This window comes from Lytechinus pictus, chromosome 7, assembly GCF_037042905.1.
Source record: "Lytechinus pictus isolate F3 Inbred chromosome 7, Lp3.0, whole genome shotgun sequence".
Lineage (NCBI taxonomy): Eukaryota > Metazoa > Echinodermata > Echinoidea > Temnopleuroida > Toxopneustidae > Lytechinus > Lytechinus pictus.
Window position 1 is genome coordinate 20,621,535 of NC_087251.1, and position 16,046 is coordinate 20,637,580.

The 16,046-nt window shown below is 35.8% G+C and overlaps 1 protein-coding gene across 1 annotated transcript; it reads left to right on the forward strand.

Moving 5' to 3' along the window:
- The first annotated feature begins 1,994 nt into the window (after positions 1-1,994).
- On the forward strand, positions 1,995-14,660 carry LOC129264784 (transmembrane protein 26-like). Its single transcript, XM_054902726.2, has 3 exons — positions 1,995-3,167; positions 10,625-10,790; positions 12,271-14,660. The coding sequence occupies exons 1-3, from the start codon at positions 2,977-2,979 to the stop codon at positions 12,913-12,915; spliced, it is 1,002 nt and encodes a 333-aa protein (XP_054758701.2). The 5' UTR covers positions 1,995-2,976; the 3' UTR covers positions 12,916-14,660.
- The last annotated feature ends 1,386 nt before the right edge of the window (positions 14,661-16,046 follow it).

Here is a 16,046-nt window from a genome sequence, read left to right on the forward strand (position 1 = left end):
GCCACTGCTAACATATTCGTCTGCTGTGCAAACCCTTCACTCGAGTTATAAGGGTCTGAATGTGGAGCCTAAAATGCCTTGTGTACTGAACGCCCTAATTGAAATAGCAAGTTTTATATATGCTAGTCTTTTTGTGGAGACCCACTTGTTGATCAAAAGTTTCAATCATGGTGTGTGCCTACAGACTAACACAACGACTGTATCTTTTTGGCCTATACGGATGTATTCATGATAAGTTCAGTCATTCATCTTACTTTGCGGGAGACATTTCCACTATGGAACTTTCTGGGGTAGAAATTATTTCGATTGTCGATGCGCAATAGTTTTTTATGTGTGTATGTGTCTGGGGGTTTTATTTCATTGTCTACAAAAGCACATGGAGAAGCTAGCTAAAATTAAAATATAACATTAATCACATTTTCACAGAAAAAATAGGCCGAGGGAGTCATCACCCATAATTAATGAGAATGAATTGAATTATGTTCATTGTATCTCATAACCCGACAGTATGGACACTGAATCAATAGCGCAATATTTTTTTCAATATCATGAGTATTATGACATGAATTATGGCACAAATTTACAGAGAAACACCATTTATGCACAGAAAGTGTTCTTACACGCTCGTTAAGCATAAACAATTATAATGGAAAGCTAAAATTTGGTAATTTAAATGCCAGAGAATAGAGCCGTCTTTTGAAACTAGGGTGCGAAATATCATATTCCAAGCCACATCGATGGTTTATAATTTTTATAAACTTATATCAACTCTCTCTTTTAATAAATGACCTTTAATTTTCGTCTTGCTTGGGAAAATTGAGGAAAAACAACAACGTTAATTAGAAGCGTAATTTTCCCCATTATTTGTTATCAAATACTTCTCTGTTCCTTCACATTCAGTTTATCTCATTTAAGGTGACATTGATCACGTTATTGATCTCTGCATTCGGGCTCATAAGACATCAAAAGTTTCGGTTGTACCGAAGAAACAACATGGACATAGGCTGTCAATGTGTCTTACTAATATTCTAGCAATGCCCGTAATATTGAATCAATAATTTTGCGCTTCGCGCTCGGAATGTGTCCCTAAATTGGTTTGTGTGTACTTCACACCCCTTCCCCTCTTCAAAAAGATCTCCTTATGCCTTTAATGGATGAAAGTGCCACACCGAAAGACAGTTCTTAATGAGGAAAAATCGTGATATCGCAAGGGCACCACATTGCAATTAGGTGATTACAATCCTGCATGACAACACAATAATCTGATTAATGGAATTCTCAATTGTTATGGTTAGAGCATTACGTTGATTGAAAATATGTGTCGGAATATGATTGCGCTACAGCTAGTATTCAAAAATTTATTACTTATTATGACTCAAATTATGACATTTGAGGTAAAAGCTAATTTTCGGTATTGACTCATTTTTGATAGACGGATTCGCGAATAGAGGAATAAAAATCAGAGATAAAAAAAAAAATTATGTAATTTCATCTTGATTTTCTTTTTCTTCAAGAAATCAATGAATAATTTGAATATATATCTGTATATTTTCTAGTTTTCATTTATGTTTGTTACACTATCGTCCAAATTCAATCCCCACTCAAGTGGATATATGTCTATAATTCACCTGTTTCACTCTATAACATAAAAAATAAAACCAAACATTCAATTGATCATGCTTTACCAAATCAAATTGACAGCAGGAGAAGGTCTATTAATTCATTGTGTCTGTATCATCGACTTTGGAGCCACAACAAGTATAACATCATAGCACTGCTACTTCATCTAATTCAGTTATCAATTGAATTATGTTACCGCTTCGCAATCTTCGCAATTGACATTACTTATGGCAAATCATAACGTTTATAGATACATTGACAAACAAACGAACTCCAGCATTTCTATGACCTTTTCTTCTTGGATACAATCAAAATATTTATCACAAGTTTGTTGCTTTTGTTTTTACTGTTTTTATTGATTATAGGTTGAGAGCACTTTAAACCGTAGGAAACAATCACTTTCTGCCAAGCGGGGGAGGGGGCATCAAATTCCATGGATTTGCGTTTTCCTTTTCATGTTTGCTGCTTTTTTTAATCTGTTTATTGATTATACGTTTGACACGTACGTAAGATGTTGAAAACGATTACTTTCTTCCTCGTGAGCAGACACAATTTATCAAATTTACGTACGTAAGATGTATAGACCAAGGTGAAGGGGGCACCAACCACAAAAATAACAGGAATTGTCTTCTCGGAATTGATCACTACCGATTTGCACAATGCTTTAATAGATCTCCCGTGTGGGCAAAGCAGTTTCGGGGTTACTAGGGATACGGCCCCGCCAAACAACCGGAGGGGCTTTCAATGCGAATAATATGACTTCGTCGATAATCCCGCCTCGGTAACAAAAGCGTGACCAGAGGGGTGGAAAAAAGAAGGCCCCCAATCAAGCCGATTTGAGCTTTCAGTACAATAGCTTGAGGAATTGTGAGGTAGTTGGTACTCACTGAGCTGCATAACACAAAAAACCCATAAAATCGATACAATACTTTGGGTAACTTTAATGACGTACATATAACAGTCTTGGGTTTAGTAGAATAGTTCGTCAATCATATACCAGATGATCTGCCTTCTGAAAGGTATATACAAGGAAATAGACAGGAAGAAATATATATATGAATTCAGCTTTATTCTGCTTTTTTTTTCTTCAAGACGACAAGATTCAGGGTTGCAAATTTGAGATGAACACCTTTCTACCAGGACTTTGCTACGAATAGGTATATAGTTGTGATATATCATCACTGCAGTGAAACCGGTTGACCATATAGACAAGGACCTACATTCAATGCGGACATTCTTACTTCATAAGAGTTCGTTCGGGGAATCTTCAAGTGAATTGAGGGGACCAAAATTAACTCCAAACAGAGTGGATATTTTTGTTTTCATATAACCACCAAGAGAACATAAACTGTCACAATGGGTATCGTTTCAATTGCCAAAGGGCTTCTGGCCCGAGTTTTCTTTGCCGTGCATGGGATTCTAGCAACGTGGCGGGCTACAAGTGTATACCAATCAAATATCTACTACGTTCTCCTGGCGCCTCTAATAGTTTTGCCTGTTGAGATGGGTATAACCTTTGGTTGTACTGAAAATGGAGAATGGAAATGGTAAGTTGTAAGATAATAAGACAGTATGTGTGAATTGTAAATTTGATCGAACAGGAGAGTGTAATTAAAGTACAAGATGTAAGGTTTTCAGGGAAAATTAAGTAGTACCTAGGAGAAAAAACATGATAAGTAAAATTGCGCGGTATACCACCATGCAACTAAAAAAAGCGAAAACAACAACAACAGAAGATTAAATGGTCACAGAATATTCATGAAATAAAATGCTTGCCTGAAAAATATTGTCATATTTGGAAAAGTATATTAAGTGTTGGTACATACATGTATAGGCTTACATAATGATATACAGCTTTTCAACGTGTCGAGTAGTTTCTTGTCTAGCAGGAGTGTAGCTAGTGTTTTTTTTTTACATGAAATTTATTTCTGACAATTGCAATTACCATGAGTGTATAATAAGTCAAATAGGAACGATAGAATGTGTAGGTATGTATATGCGATGACTCTTGTATATCAATCATAAATTGTATCTTCAAATTAATGAGTATGTAAGGAAGTGATCTAATATTGCCCCTATCCTCCAATTGTTTATACCTGGAATGGATGCATTTGTAAATCCGCAGACCTTTCATAAGATAGAGGTCCAAAAATGATGGGTCATCGTTTGTTTTGATGATCGTTTTTATTCATGTACTTATTTTCCCTGAATACCAGTGAAAACGGCATTTAAAGGCCAAATCACACACAATGATGATGAAAGTTACCTTGACCTTGAAGTTACCTTGATGGCCACATCTCACTGTCTTCATGACGAGGGTGTACAGATGAGTGTGGCAGGGTTAAGGAGGCTCTTAGAGCACATTTAAAAACCCAATTTTGATAATTGTACTTTAAATTGCAGGAGTGTTGGTGCCTTAACTGTGGACTGTGGGAGTTTATTCCATTGATTGACAACCCTTTGGCTAAAGAAGTGTTTCCTTATATCCAATCTAGATCGTTGCTTAGCAAATTTAAGAGAGTGTCCTTTTGTTCTGGCACACTCTACTCTCTGGAAATAATTGTCCGGGTTTGATATGTCCATTTGTGTAATGATTCGGTATGTTTGAATGAGGTCTCCCCTTTCTCTCCTCCTTTCTAACGTAGTGAGGTTTAATCTGGCAAGCCTGTCTTCATAGGATAGATCATGGATATCAGGGATCATTTTCGTAGCTCTTGCTGGGACCTTCTCCAGTATTTGTTTGTCCTTTGCTTGGTATGGATTCCAAGTCTGCATTGCATAGTCCAAGTGTGGACGTACCAGCGATTTGTACAGTTTCAGGATTACTGTCTTGTCTGTTTTTAAATGTAAAGTTGCGTTTGATCATCCCTAGTACCATATTGCCTCTCTTGGCAATGATAATAATATCATTATTACTAAAAACAAATTAATGGGTCATAGCCAGATTATAATGTTTAAGGGACCACATACATATTGACGGGTCTAGGAAATTGAAAGGGGGTGCAACCTGCGAGTGAGGGAGGAGGTGTCCTTAATTATGGGTGTAAATAAGAGGGAGTATATTCTTTCAAAAGTCTTGCGTAATCATTAAGATTGCGCAAGCTGCAATATACTGACCCGAAAACTGGAAATTTTAAGCTCATGATACTGAACAGAATGAAAATCATTAAAATAGACTACTCCGCTTATTTGATTCATAATTTGACTTAAATTGGTACAAACATTATTGTTTTTTGTAAAAATTTATTATTTCTCATATGCAAACTCGTTTTCGTCTTAGTTATTCCAATTTCATTTAACAGTCATATTGCTTATATTATGTGGAAAATATAGAAATTCCAACTTCAAACGTCAAACATGAAATAAACCGTAATTCAACATTCTAATTGAGGCGCAGTATCACACAGTGTGTTTACATCGTGGACTATAATTATGATGATGCCATGCACGCTTTTAAAATGCTCAACATTTAACAGTTGGAACAGAATTTTACACTAACACCAAAACAGTATGAGTGTTCACAGTGCCTATACGTGAAATGTGATTTACCCTGTAAGGGCCGTAGCCAGGAGTTCTTGTGAGGGGGGGGGGGGGTCTGAATTAGAAGAAGTGAACCTTTTTCCCGATACACATTCTGACTGGCAAATACCAAGAAAACTCAATGGGGGCCTCTGGGGAGGGGGGATTATTGGAAACCTTGGAACTTTCCATCCACCAAGCTAAAATGAAAGACTTGATTCCTTCTTTTTTTTTCTATACATTTTTTTCTGTTGGCGAGCGTCGGGGTTCCGCGGAATCCAGGGAACCCCATGGCTGCGGTCCTGTCTTACATTGTGTTACATATACCATACGGTACATTGGGTCAACTTCGCTAATTTCGGACCAATACTTAATTAAAGGTCAAGTCTACCCGATAAAAATGTTGATTTGAAGAAAAAGAGAACTGAAAATTAAAAAAGCATATCACTAAAAATGTCATCAAAATTGGATGTAAAATAAGAAAGTTATGACATTTTAAAGTTTCGCTTATTTTTCAAAATTACTGTGTATGCACAACTCAGTGACGTGCAAATGAGTGATTCGCTGATATCCTTCACCCACTATTTCTTTTGTTTTTATTGTTTGAATCATACAATATTTAGATTTTTACAGATTTTACAATAAGGAACCTCTCTTACAACCACAAAATATTAAAACAATGATAATTACACATGTTCAGGGAGGAATAAAACTTTGTTTCACATGACTACGCGGAGAACATTAGAATGTTTCATATTCCATGTAATGAAATACAAAAAAAAATGCTGAGTGGATGATGTCATCAGTCTCTCTATTTGCATACTGACCAGGATGTGAATATATTCTATTACGTGAAATTTTACTTCCGATTTTGATGATTTTTTTTTTATTTTTTTTTTTATTTGTATGTTCTCATTTACATCGTCACTGTATATTGAACAAAAATAAAAACAACAGCATGATATACATTAGAATTCAACTTAAAAATTGACAACATTATATAAATATAGCAAGAAATTTTTTTAGATACATGTTCAATAGTAAGCGAACATAATGCCTAAATTGACCTTTCAATCTTTGTTTTACAATTTTTCCAAAAAATACTTTTCTTTATATATATTTGCTCTCCATTTTATTTCTTCTAAGAATATTTCAAATATTTCTTTAAAATTTGATTTTCTTTTTTGTTGCAAAATTGTATAAGAAGCTAAATTGATTAATACATTTAAGAAAGATATAACGTTGTGTCTATTACCACCATGTCTACCAATCACAATGTCTTTATAACTTATATCCACATTTTTAATATTCAGATTAATGGTAACACAAAAGTTACTGAATTTTAACCAAAAGAGTCTAGAATAATGGCAATCATAAAATAAGTGATAATAGTTGTCAATAGTTTTACATTTAAAACAGAGTGGAGATTCTGCCAATTTAAATCGAAACAAATATTCATTTGACATCAAAAGTTTATACAAAAATTTAAAGTTGAATTCAGCTAAACGAAATTCTTCAATGAAAGTAACTTTTTCTTTCCAGATATTGTTCCAAATCAAATTTTCTTTGAATAAAGTGACCAATATTGTTCAACATTTGGGGTTATAAACTTTTTATCCACAAGAAAATTGTATAATCTTTTAGAAAGTTTAACAGATTTTTACTTTGTTTTATATGTAAAACAGGATCATGGTCCTTCAATTGAAAGTAGCTAACAATTGAATGATTTGGGCAATGTTCGATGTGAATCGAAATTAATTTGGAGTTGTATACCAGAAAAATGGAAAAACATTTTGGTTAATGATTTTGATGAAATTTTCTGTGTCGTGCTTGTTTGATTTTTCTCTCTTTATTCAAGCCAATTTTTCGAGGTGGACTTGTCCTTTAAAGAACGAAGTCTGAATCAAACGACAGTTGGAGGTTTGATATGTTTGTTCTTTTCAGTTTCGGACAGGCGAATCAATAGCAAAATAATCTGAAATAAGGTTTAAGGAAAATTAAAATCTACATTTTGACCAGAAGTAAATGATACTGAATTACACGTTTTGTATGTCTGATATAGATTGCCGTAAGTTTAATCATGGATCCTACTAGAACATGGTTTAATCGAACGATTCTGATGTAAAAATTAATACTTCTTCGCGGCTAGAAATAATGAAAATGAAATCTATTTTTGTGCGACACTTTGGGCATAGACATGGTTATTTCCCACGACCTCAACAAAACATCAAGATCAGATATCATGATTAGACTGTACCTCAATCATTTCTTTTTGTACACCGCCCCCCTCTCCCTCTCTCTCTCTCTCTCTCTCTCTCTCTCTCCCTCTCTCTCTCTCTTCTCTTCGTTTTCTTCTCTCTCATCTCTTCCTCCCCCTCCTCCGTGCACCCTCTCTTTCCCATTGTAACTATATTTCTTCGAGTCTCATTTTAAAAGTTGTTCAAAATAATCTACTATTCTGTCCTCAGTGGAACATTTCGTGAAATGACTTGTTTCACGTTTTATTCGACAGTAACCATAGTAACAGTGCTTCTCAGCCAATCAAAATCAAGGAAAGTTGTCAGATCCGACAACTTGTCAGACAAAATGTTGATGAATTGCTCCCTTTGCACTTCTGTTGCGTACATCTGTCGTGTCTTTTTTGTCAGTCAACATGGCATTTTGAAGGTTTCCATGACAATTCCTCTGGAGACAATTGCTCCTCTCTCTAAATTCCACACACTAATCGAATGACCAACTTCAACCCTTATAGATTTAACACTATACACCACCCTAAACCTAACCCAAACCTAACATAATACCATATTGCAACCCTAACCCTACATCTTAGACGAAATTAAGCCCGGAGCAATTGTCGCAGGAGCAAATGTCGTGTCACCCTGGGGGTAGGTTGATATCTAGGCGGTGCTGTGTATGTATACATACATGTAGGCAGCACCCATGGAAATCAGTTGGTATGCCAAAAAAGTAGAAATTTGACCAAAATCGCCTTTATTTTTTGAAGGAAAACTTTTTTCTTACGCGTGTCAATTTTTTATACTGAGTTTACCTTCATTTTTGTAGTGACAACCTTTTATTCTCATTTCCAGGATTAGTTTTTTGCTTGTTAAATTTGGAAAAAAAAGTATTCTTGTAAACGGGACAACATGGCAAGTAAATGTTTTACATTTTCTTAATGCACGAGGTCACCTGACCTTGCACACTGGAATGGAAAATCGCCTATTTTATATAAACAAGGTTATACATATCACATAATTATTTGTTTGGGATAGCCGCAGTATTAATCTTCGATATAGCAATCTTTGAAACAGATATTACATCCATATAAGATGCCATGGCGATACAGGAAAAGTGCGATGTCACGCTTTTGCCTTTGTCAAAGTTATAAGCAATCATTCATGACCAAATATCAATTCTTTTAATTACTCCACGAATTTAATCCTATTGTTTTCAGGATATTTTCCATATATTATTGTTTTATGTAGTGACATTATATTGTGCTTCTTTTTATGACTACTTAAAGTGATTGCCCTTTTTAATGTCTGAATATATAACATTTCCAGTCCGTACTTACGTTCGCATTAGTGGATTGGTGAGATACGTTTGCTCTTCATTAATTCCTAAAACAGTTCTTAAAATGTCCCTTTTTCTAGTCTGATATCCAAAAAAAATCAGCTCGCTTTTTGCACTTCGCACTCGCATCAATTGGTTAGTGAAATACGTATGGTCTTAGTGAATTCCTACAAACCTTTATTAGAATATCTTTTCAGGTCTGAATTTCAAAAAATTTCAGCTCGCGCTCGCAATATTTGATTAGTGAGATATGTATCATAGATGATTACTACAACGACTTCAAAAAGTGCTTCATGCGTTTAGGCGTAATTATATTAAACAAAATAAGCAAGTGCTTGGCTCTCGCATTTCATGACTATGGTGAGATATGCATGCTCTTCATGAATGTATAAAAAATAGTTCTTAAATTGTCCCTGTTTGGGGTCAAAATATACAAAAATTTCAGCTCGCGCTTCGCGCTCACATTAGTTGATCAGTGAGATACAGCACAGTTCTAAAATTTCTCTATTAGGTCTATATACCTGGCAATTGAAAAAAACACACCTACGAGAACAGAAGCAACAAAGGTAATTCAAGCAACTGAAACACAGAAATTATTATATTGTGGACTTTTATGTGAGGGGGGCCGATTCAATTAGATAGCAATGTATTGTATTAATTGTTTGTTTGTTTGTCGCCATGTGCTTTAAACACTCTATCCTATCATTTCTTTTTCATTAATACAATCAGGGGGTTTACGACACAAAATAGATAATTGTTTAACCATGCCCGCGTGTTGGTTATTGAAAGGCATGATGGCATAAAGAAAAGAAAATGTATTGATTAATTCCAAGTTACATGTATTGCCCATTCTGCCTATTCCGCCTAAACCTGGATAGGAAAAAAGATATAGGTTGGCTCAGATACGCACGGAATCCTATGGATTTTGTCTCGCTATTTATCAGATCCTTGCTTGGGTCCTGATTGTTCAGAGACTCGCCAAATAAAGTCTTCTAGAATATTGCTTGGATACTCCATAGCGCCCAACCAGCGTCTTTCCCCTGCTTCTGTCTTTCTCTATACATCGTGCCATCGTGCAGATATCCCCATCTAGCTCCTGCCATACAATATTGCGAATAAGAAACACTGTGAACCTGTAAAGAGAGGAGGGGAAATTGTATCGATCATCGACTCAGCAAACGAAATCAAGAGCAAAACAAATACTACTTCGCCAACATCCCCAGACAGAAATACCGGGTAAATGATAAACAATATTGGTCAACAATGTCAGTTGAGGCCTCTTCCCACTATCAAATTCCCGGATCGAATTGCTCAAATCGACCCACCATAAAGAGTTATAACTATGGTAACTTTGTCATTGTGTCATTGACATACAAAATATTTTTGCATAAAGTTGGTGACTGACGTGCCCAATTTAATGTATCAGTGGCGGATCCAAGGGGGGGGGGGCACAGCCGGCCCGTGTACCCCCCTTTTGAGAGCCATAATAAAAATTTGAGACGTAAAATACCGATTTTACCTAAGTGTGCCCCCCCCCCCCCTTTGAACGTGAGAACCTTTTTTTGGCTTGACGAAATGACCTCAAATTTGAGGTGAAACCCTTTTTTCTTTTTTTCTTTTTTTTGCTTGTCAAATTTTCCGCGGACGAAATGACCTACGATTTTAGGTGAAAACCTTTTTTACTTTTTTGCTTATCAAATTTTCATCGGGAAAATGTGCCCCCCCCCCTGGAAAATCCTGGATCCGCCCCTGTAATGTATAACAAGTCATGATCAACATTTTTCTAATAATATATTTAGTTCGTATTACTATCAGTATATCTATTCATTCAATTTTATTTACACGTTCATGAACCAAGATATATATATAATTTGATTGACTGTTTCATTTCCCCTCCCCTGTATCAATGCAGGCTCTGTCCTTCAGTTCTCCTGTATCTACTATCTGTGGTCCCAAGTCTCTGGCTCCTCCAGTTTGATCTCTACAACACAAGGATAGATTACAGAGATGAACAGGGATGGGAGGAATGTTCGGCGGACACAGTCTACAATTCATCATCACTTGAAGCAGTACAAGGGGTAAGTCTTGTCTGTTTGAATAAGCTATGCTGTACTATTTTTTCGCTGGACAAATAAAAGAAAAATCCATCTTAATTGTTACCTGTTATTAATATTATTAAAAAAACGGATTGGCCAGATTCTCTATGATAATGGACACTGAACATAACCATGTTTCAGTGCCTTCTTATACTAAGAGTTTTCATGGTTTTGCAAATAATGTTTTAGTTGTGAACATCTGATATTATATCTGTTTCTCTGACAAAGCAGAGGGTATCAACCATACTGTGACCAGCTCTACGCGACAAGATTATTTGCCATCCTTTTTATTCTGGTAGGGTTCAGACCTTTCAGAACCATCTTTCACCGAAACCTCGTTTAGCCACATTTTAAGGTCCACTTTATACCAATATCTAATACTCCGCGTAGCTATTGGGTAGAATCGGAATGTGAAGATGTTTTTTCCCGAACTATGATATACTTAAGGTCTAGTGGGTGTTTCATAAAGATGTTCGTAAGTTAAAGGGATGGTCCAGGCTGGATACATTTATATCTCGATAAATACAGTAAAATTCACAAAGCAAAATAAGGAAGTTATTGAATTTTAAAGTTTTGCATTATTCCGGTGAAACGGTTCTAGGCATGTCTTCATGAATATTCATTAGGTGGACTTATGATGTCATATCTCCACTTGTTCTTTTGTATTTTATTATATGAGATCAGGTTTATTAAAAAAAATTCTACCAAGAACTAAAACAATTGGATTGACAACTGATTAAGTGCATTAGTTATTTCTTGCCGCAACTTATATCATCATAATGGAGACACATAATTTACACTTGTATGAAAAAATGAAACAATTATTATTTCATGTAATAACATAAGAAAAGGGAAAGTGGAGATGTGACATCATCACCCCACCTAATGAATATTCATGACGATGTGCATATAACTGTTTTCACAAAATATTGATAAACTTTAAAATTCAATAACTTTGTTATTTTTTATCCGATTTTGATGAAATTTTAAGCATTTTGCTTTGTGAATTTTACTCTATTTATTGAGATATAAATATTTTCAGCCCGGAACATCCCTTTAAGAGTGACTTTAAGAACGACTGGCGAACCTTTCTTAAGGCTAAATAATCATCAATTAATCTTTAATGGTGAATATCATTCACCACAACAAAAGATCACCAGTCGTTCTTAAAGTCGCTCTTAACTTACGAACAGCTTTATGAAACACCCACCAGATCCCAGCAACTTTGTGCCATTTGTCGTCACACGCATTATTTGTCCCATATTTTCACGAATATCTCTGTAAAAATTTATCCCCAGTTGCAAAATACCTACGTCAGGTTTCCTATACTGTTGTCAAACAGAGTCTTTTGATTTATATCCGAAAAACACGGTCATTGTTAAGTAGTTTATGATTTAAAGATTCTGAACATCTTGTCTCTTACACTTTAACTGTATCCGTTTGTGTTTTATGTTGTTTCCAGGTCACCATCCCCGTGGAATTTTCATCGGTTGAATGGGAGCTCATCCTTCAACAGACTCTTTTGTGTTTGCTTATCCTCGGCCGATGGCTCCTTCCTAAAGGCGACCTTACCCGTGACCAACTTTCCCAGCTTCTCCTAGTCTACATCGGTATGGCTGCTGATATCTTGGAATTCAACCTTGAAAGCCTCAAAGACGAGAAGGTATTCTGCGATGTCATCCTTATCGTCCTCATCCTCGGCATCTGGAGCTGGAGCTTGGTGCAGTTCTGTCTCGTGTTGACGTCGGTGGCCGGGAAGCGACGTCGTGTCGTTCTTCAGGATGGCAGCAATAGCTGCTCTGCCGAGTGTTGTTCTTGCTGTTTATGCTGCCGGAATGAAATGTGGTCCATGATGGTCACCCTGATCATGCAAGACGGTCCGTTCCTGGCCATGCGGCTCTACCTGATGATAAAAGTCAAGATCTTCAGTATTATGATGGTTTTCTTCACATGTAAAAACATCCTCGTCATCCTGCTCCAGTTGTATCGCATGATCATCCTCTGTGGACAGAATGAGGTAGAACCAGAAGAAAATGAGGAAGGTAAACCTGACGAAAACAAGAACAGCGCGGCCCCACCAGATGCTGTTGTAGTTGTGAGTTCTTGATAGGCCGATAAATCCAAGGTGTCCTTGGGATTTGACTCACAAACAATGTATGATTCATGCGAGTTACAAATTGATATGTAAGAACAATGATTTGAGATACAATTTCGAGGAAACTTAATTTATGATCAGAACGATCACTCTTAAATCTCGAAGACTCAACAAGGAGAAGAAGGCCAAGACATTGAAAGATTTAAAGCGATTCATCAATATCATGTATTTATGTATAATGTTATCTTCTCCCTCTGTTTCTTTCTTTCTTTCCAATTATTTTCAACGATATCTTATCTATGAATTTGATTTCATTTTGTTTACACTTGTTTTTATACTGTATCATACAAATACTCTGCTTCATCTTAATTTGAGAATTTTGGCTAATATTTGTAGAAAAACTTTTATGAAATAATAACTTTTGAAATCATTTCGAAAATACAATACAGTGGTGGATCGATGTTACCCCCCCCCCCCCCACCCCCCAGCTTTCCTCGTCCATTAGAAAGCGAATACCATTTCTTCATCCAGTAGGCGATGAGCACCAATTTTGTTCTGTCACCTTGCATTTTATGTCTTTTTTAAGACTTGTAAATCAAAATAGCGCACTTTTTATATATGTATATATTTTGATTGAGATTGTCATGAAGAGAGTTATATGTTAATGTGCCTTATAAATACTTGAATATACGTTGAATCTTGATGTCACGACATATTTATTCCGTTTTCGCCTTACCAATCTGTCGTTCTGTTTAAAAAAAATTGAAGATATTGCGTTATTATGAATAGAAAATAAGTTTCAAATATTGAGGTGAAATAAGAGCAAAGTTTTGTTATTTTGTTTTCGATATTCATGCCTGTTAAAATGTGACAGGAACGTAGACAGATTTCAGCTTGTACATTTTTTATGACTCTGCCCATGATAGTGTAACATTTACCCATCTCATTTTCGTTCTCGCGTTTTACAAAAGAACAGTTTGGCAGATCAACTTCAAGTTTGGGTCTCAGTCTCTCAGATCAAGGGCTGAAAAAACGATTTTAAAAGTAGGTGTTTGAAAATGTAAGAATTTGAATTAAGATGGCGATTTTCATATTTTTGTATATGTAACTGAAAACTAGTGGAGGCTAAAATGCCCTGCAGCCCCCTCTCCCGCAGCATCTGGGTCATCATGTATGTATAGTACTGTATAATGGCGATCTGATTACCTTCGATCTGACAGTCTAATTACATTATGATCACTTTTGAAAATTTTAGAAATTAAGTGATGACACATTACCTTAGATAAACCGATTGCGGAGGGCGGAGGCATAAATTTTGATTGTTCGCAGTCGAGAATCCATCTAGTTAATTTTGTTTTGTAACCCTATGTTGGTATTCTAATTACTTCAGTGTGTGATCAACCCCTGAATATACTTCAATGATATTATACACGAGGACAAAATGTGACAAGGAGATATCTATGTTGGTTTTATTGTGCCTTTGTTGTCTTGCCTTGCGCTTATTTTGTTTTGATAGTCACATTAGTTGGGAGCTGGCTATAAAACATACCCTATATCGGAAGCCTTTATTGATTTATATTTAAATTAGTTTTATCTATGAACAAAAAATCCTTCAGTATTGTCACTAACACCGGATTCGACTTTGTATTTATCTTTGATGGTATTCTCTTTTTTCACCAAAGTGTTGTGTTATTTTCACCTTGAAAATGAAGCTTATTTATAAATTAAAGGACTCAAAATATTTGTATGGATTATAAGTATTATGTATAATTGTTCGTATTAATATTAATGATTATGCGAGGAAGTGTCGGCAAAGAGGAAATGAGCGAGTAATTTTTCGGGGAGAAAAAGATAATTGAAAGAGAGGTGGGTATATAAAAGGTATATACAGACAGGGAAAGAAGAGAGAGAGGGGAGGGGGTCAAATTGGCCATGAGAAGAAAAGGAATAGAAGGATGTGAACGATTAAGGGAGTGATTCGGATCGGTTTTAGTACTGACGTTGGGGTTGGAATCACAATGCAGAATTACCTCCCCCCTCCCCCAGCTCTATAACATCACCTAATTTGCGGGGTATAAAAAGAAGCAATGCTTGTTAAGACACTGACCCCCGGGCACTGACCCCTGGTATAAGAAAATTGTAAAAGTATCTATATAATTCACATGCAAAAATTGATGCATAATAATAAAGGGGATTATTATATCTCTAGAAAACACTTTGATTACAATATGCAGATGTCCATTAATAATATACTTGTTAGCAATTTTAAAAATAAAATACACTCTAAAAAATATAAGGTAAAAATTCTCCATGAGGGTAATTATGATGACCAACCAATTGGGCATTTTGGGGGCATTTTTATTTATCCAGTGTAATGAAAATTTTGCCAATTCTAAAGTAATTGCTGCTTATTTTTAACCGTACTGGACAATATGCTTCCCGCATTGGGTAAAATCCTGCCAAAAATTGGTTGGACACATATTACCCTCTTGCTGGTTAAAAGTTTACCCATATATATTTACAGTGTGATAAGAGGAAAAAAATTGAACTGGGAAGGACAAAAGATGAAGTTCAGAATTATTTATTATTTTCAGGTGAGTTACCAAAAATGATGATCAACTTTAAAGATTCTTTGTTGGACCGCGTGGTGGGTTCATTGCAGTAAGGGTTGGTGCATCGAATTCATAGGACAATGTAATATTGTAGGATGGGGTACACACTAATCCGGATTCAAGAAAACTGCTACAATTAAATACGCTGATTGTAAAAAAAATCCCCTAAGGGCCATAATGTCACATAATGACACAAATGTTATCCGATGTTAAGGCCTGGTCCCACTGGCCGACGGACACAAAACGTATTCATAATGGATACAACGGACAAGCAATATTTTGGGGAGGCTCCATCCGTTTTCATCTGCTCCAGACAATGGAGAAAAAATGGCGATTCTCGATGGATATTGAGCGTATGAAGCACGTATTCAAAGAGTACACAACGGATACATAACGTTAAACGTTTTCCAACGGATGGCAAGTTCTTTTCGGTGTTACATTTTCTCTGCATCCGTAAGTCCAGTGGGACCAAGCCTTTATTGCTTAGGGGCCAAGATTTCGTTTTTATTTTTTTTAATTTTTTTTTGGGGG

What these genes read in the sequence shown, in the direction of transcription:
- LOC129264784 (XM_054902726.2), top strand. Translation starts at nt 2,977, where the DNA reads ATGGGTATCGTTTCAATTGCCAAAGGGCTTCTGGCCCGAGTTTTCTTT. An exon ending in GAAAATGGAGAATGGAAATG is followed by an intron (nt 3,168 to 10,624) that starts GTAAGTTGTAAG and finishes GTATCAATGCAG; the next exon opens with GCTCTGTCCTTCAGTTCTCC. An exon ending in CACTTGAAGCAGTACAAGGG is followed by an intron (nt 10,791 to 12,270) that starts GTAAGTCTTGTC and finishes TGTTGTTTCCAG; the next exon opens with GTCACCATCCCCGTGGAATT.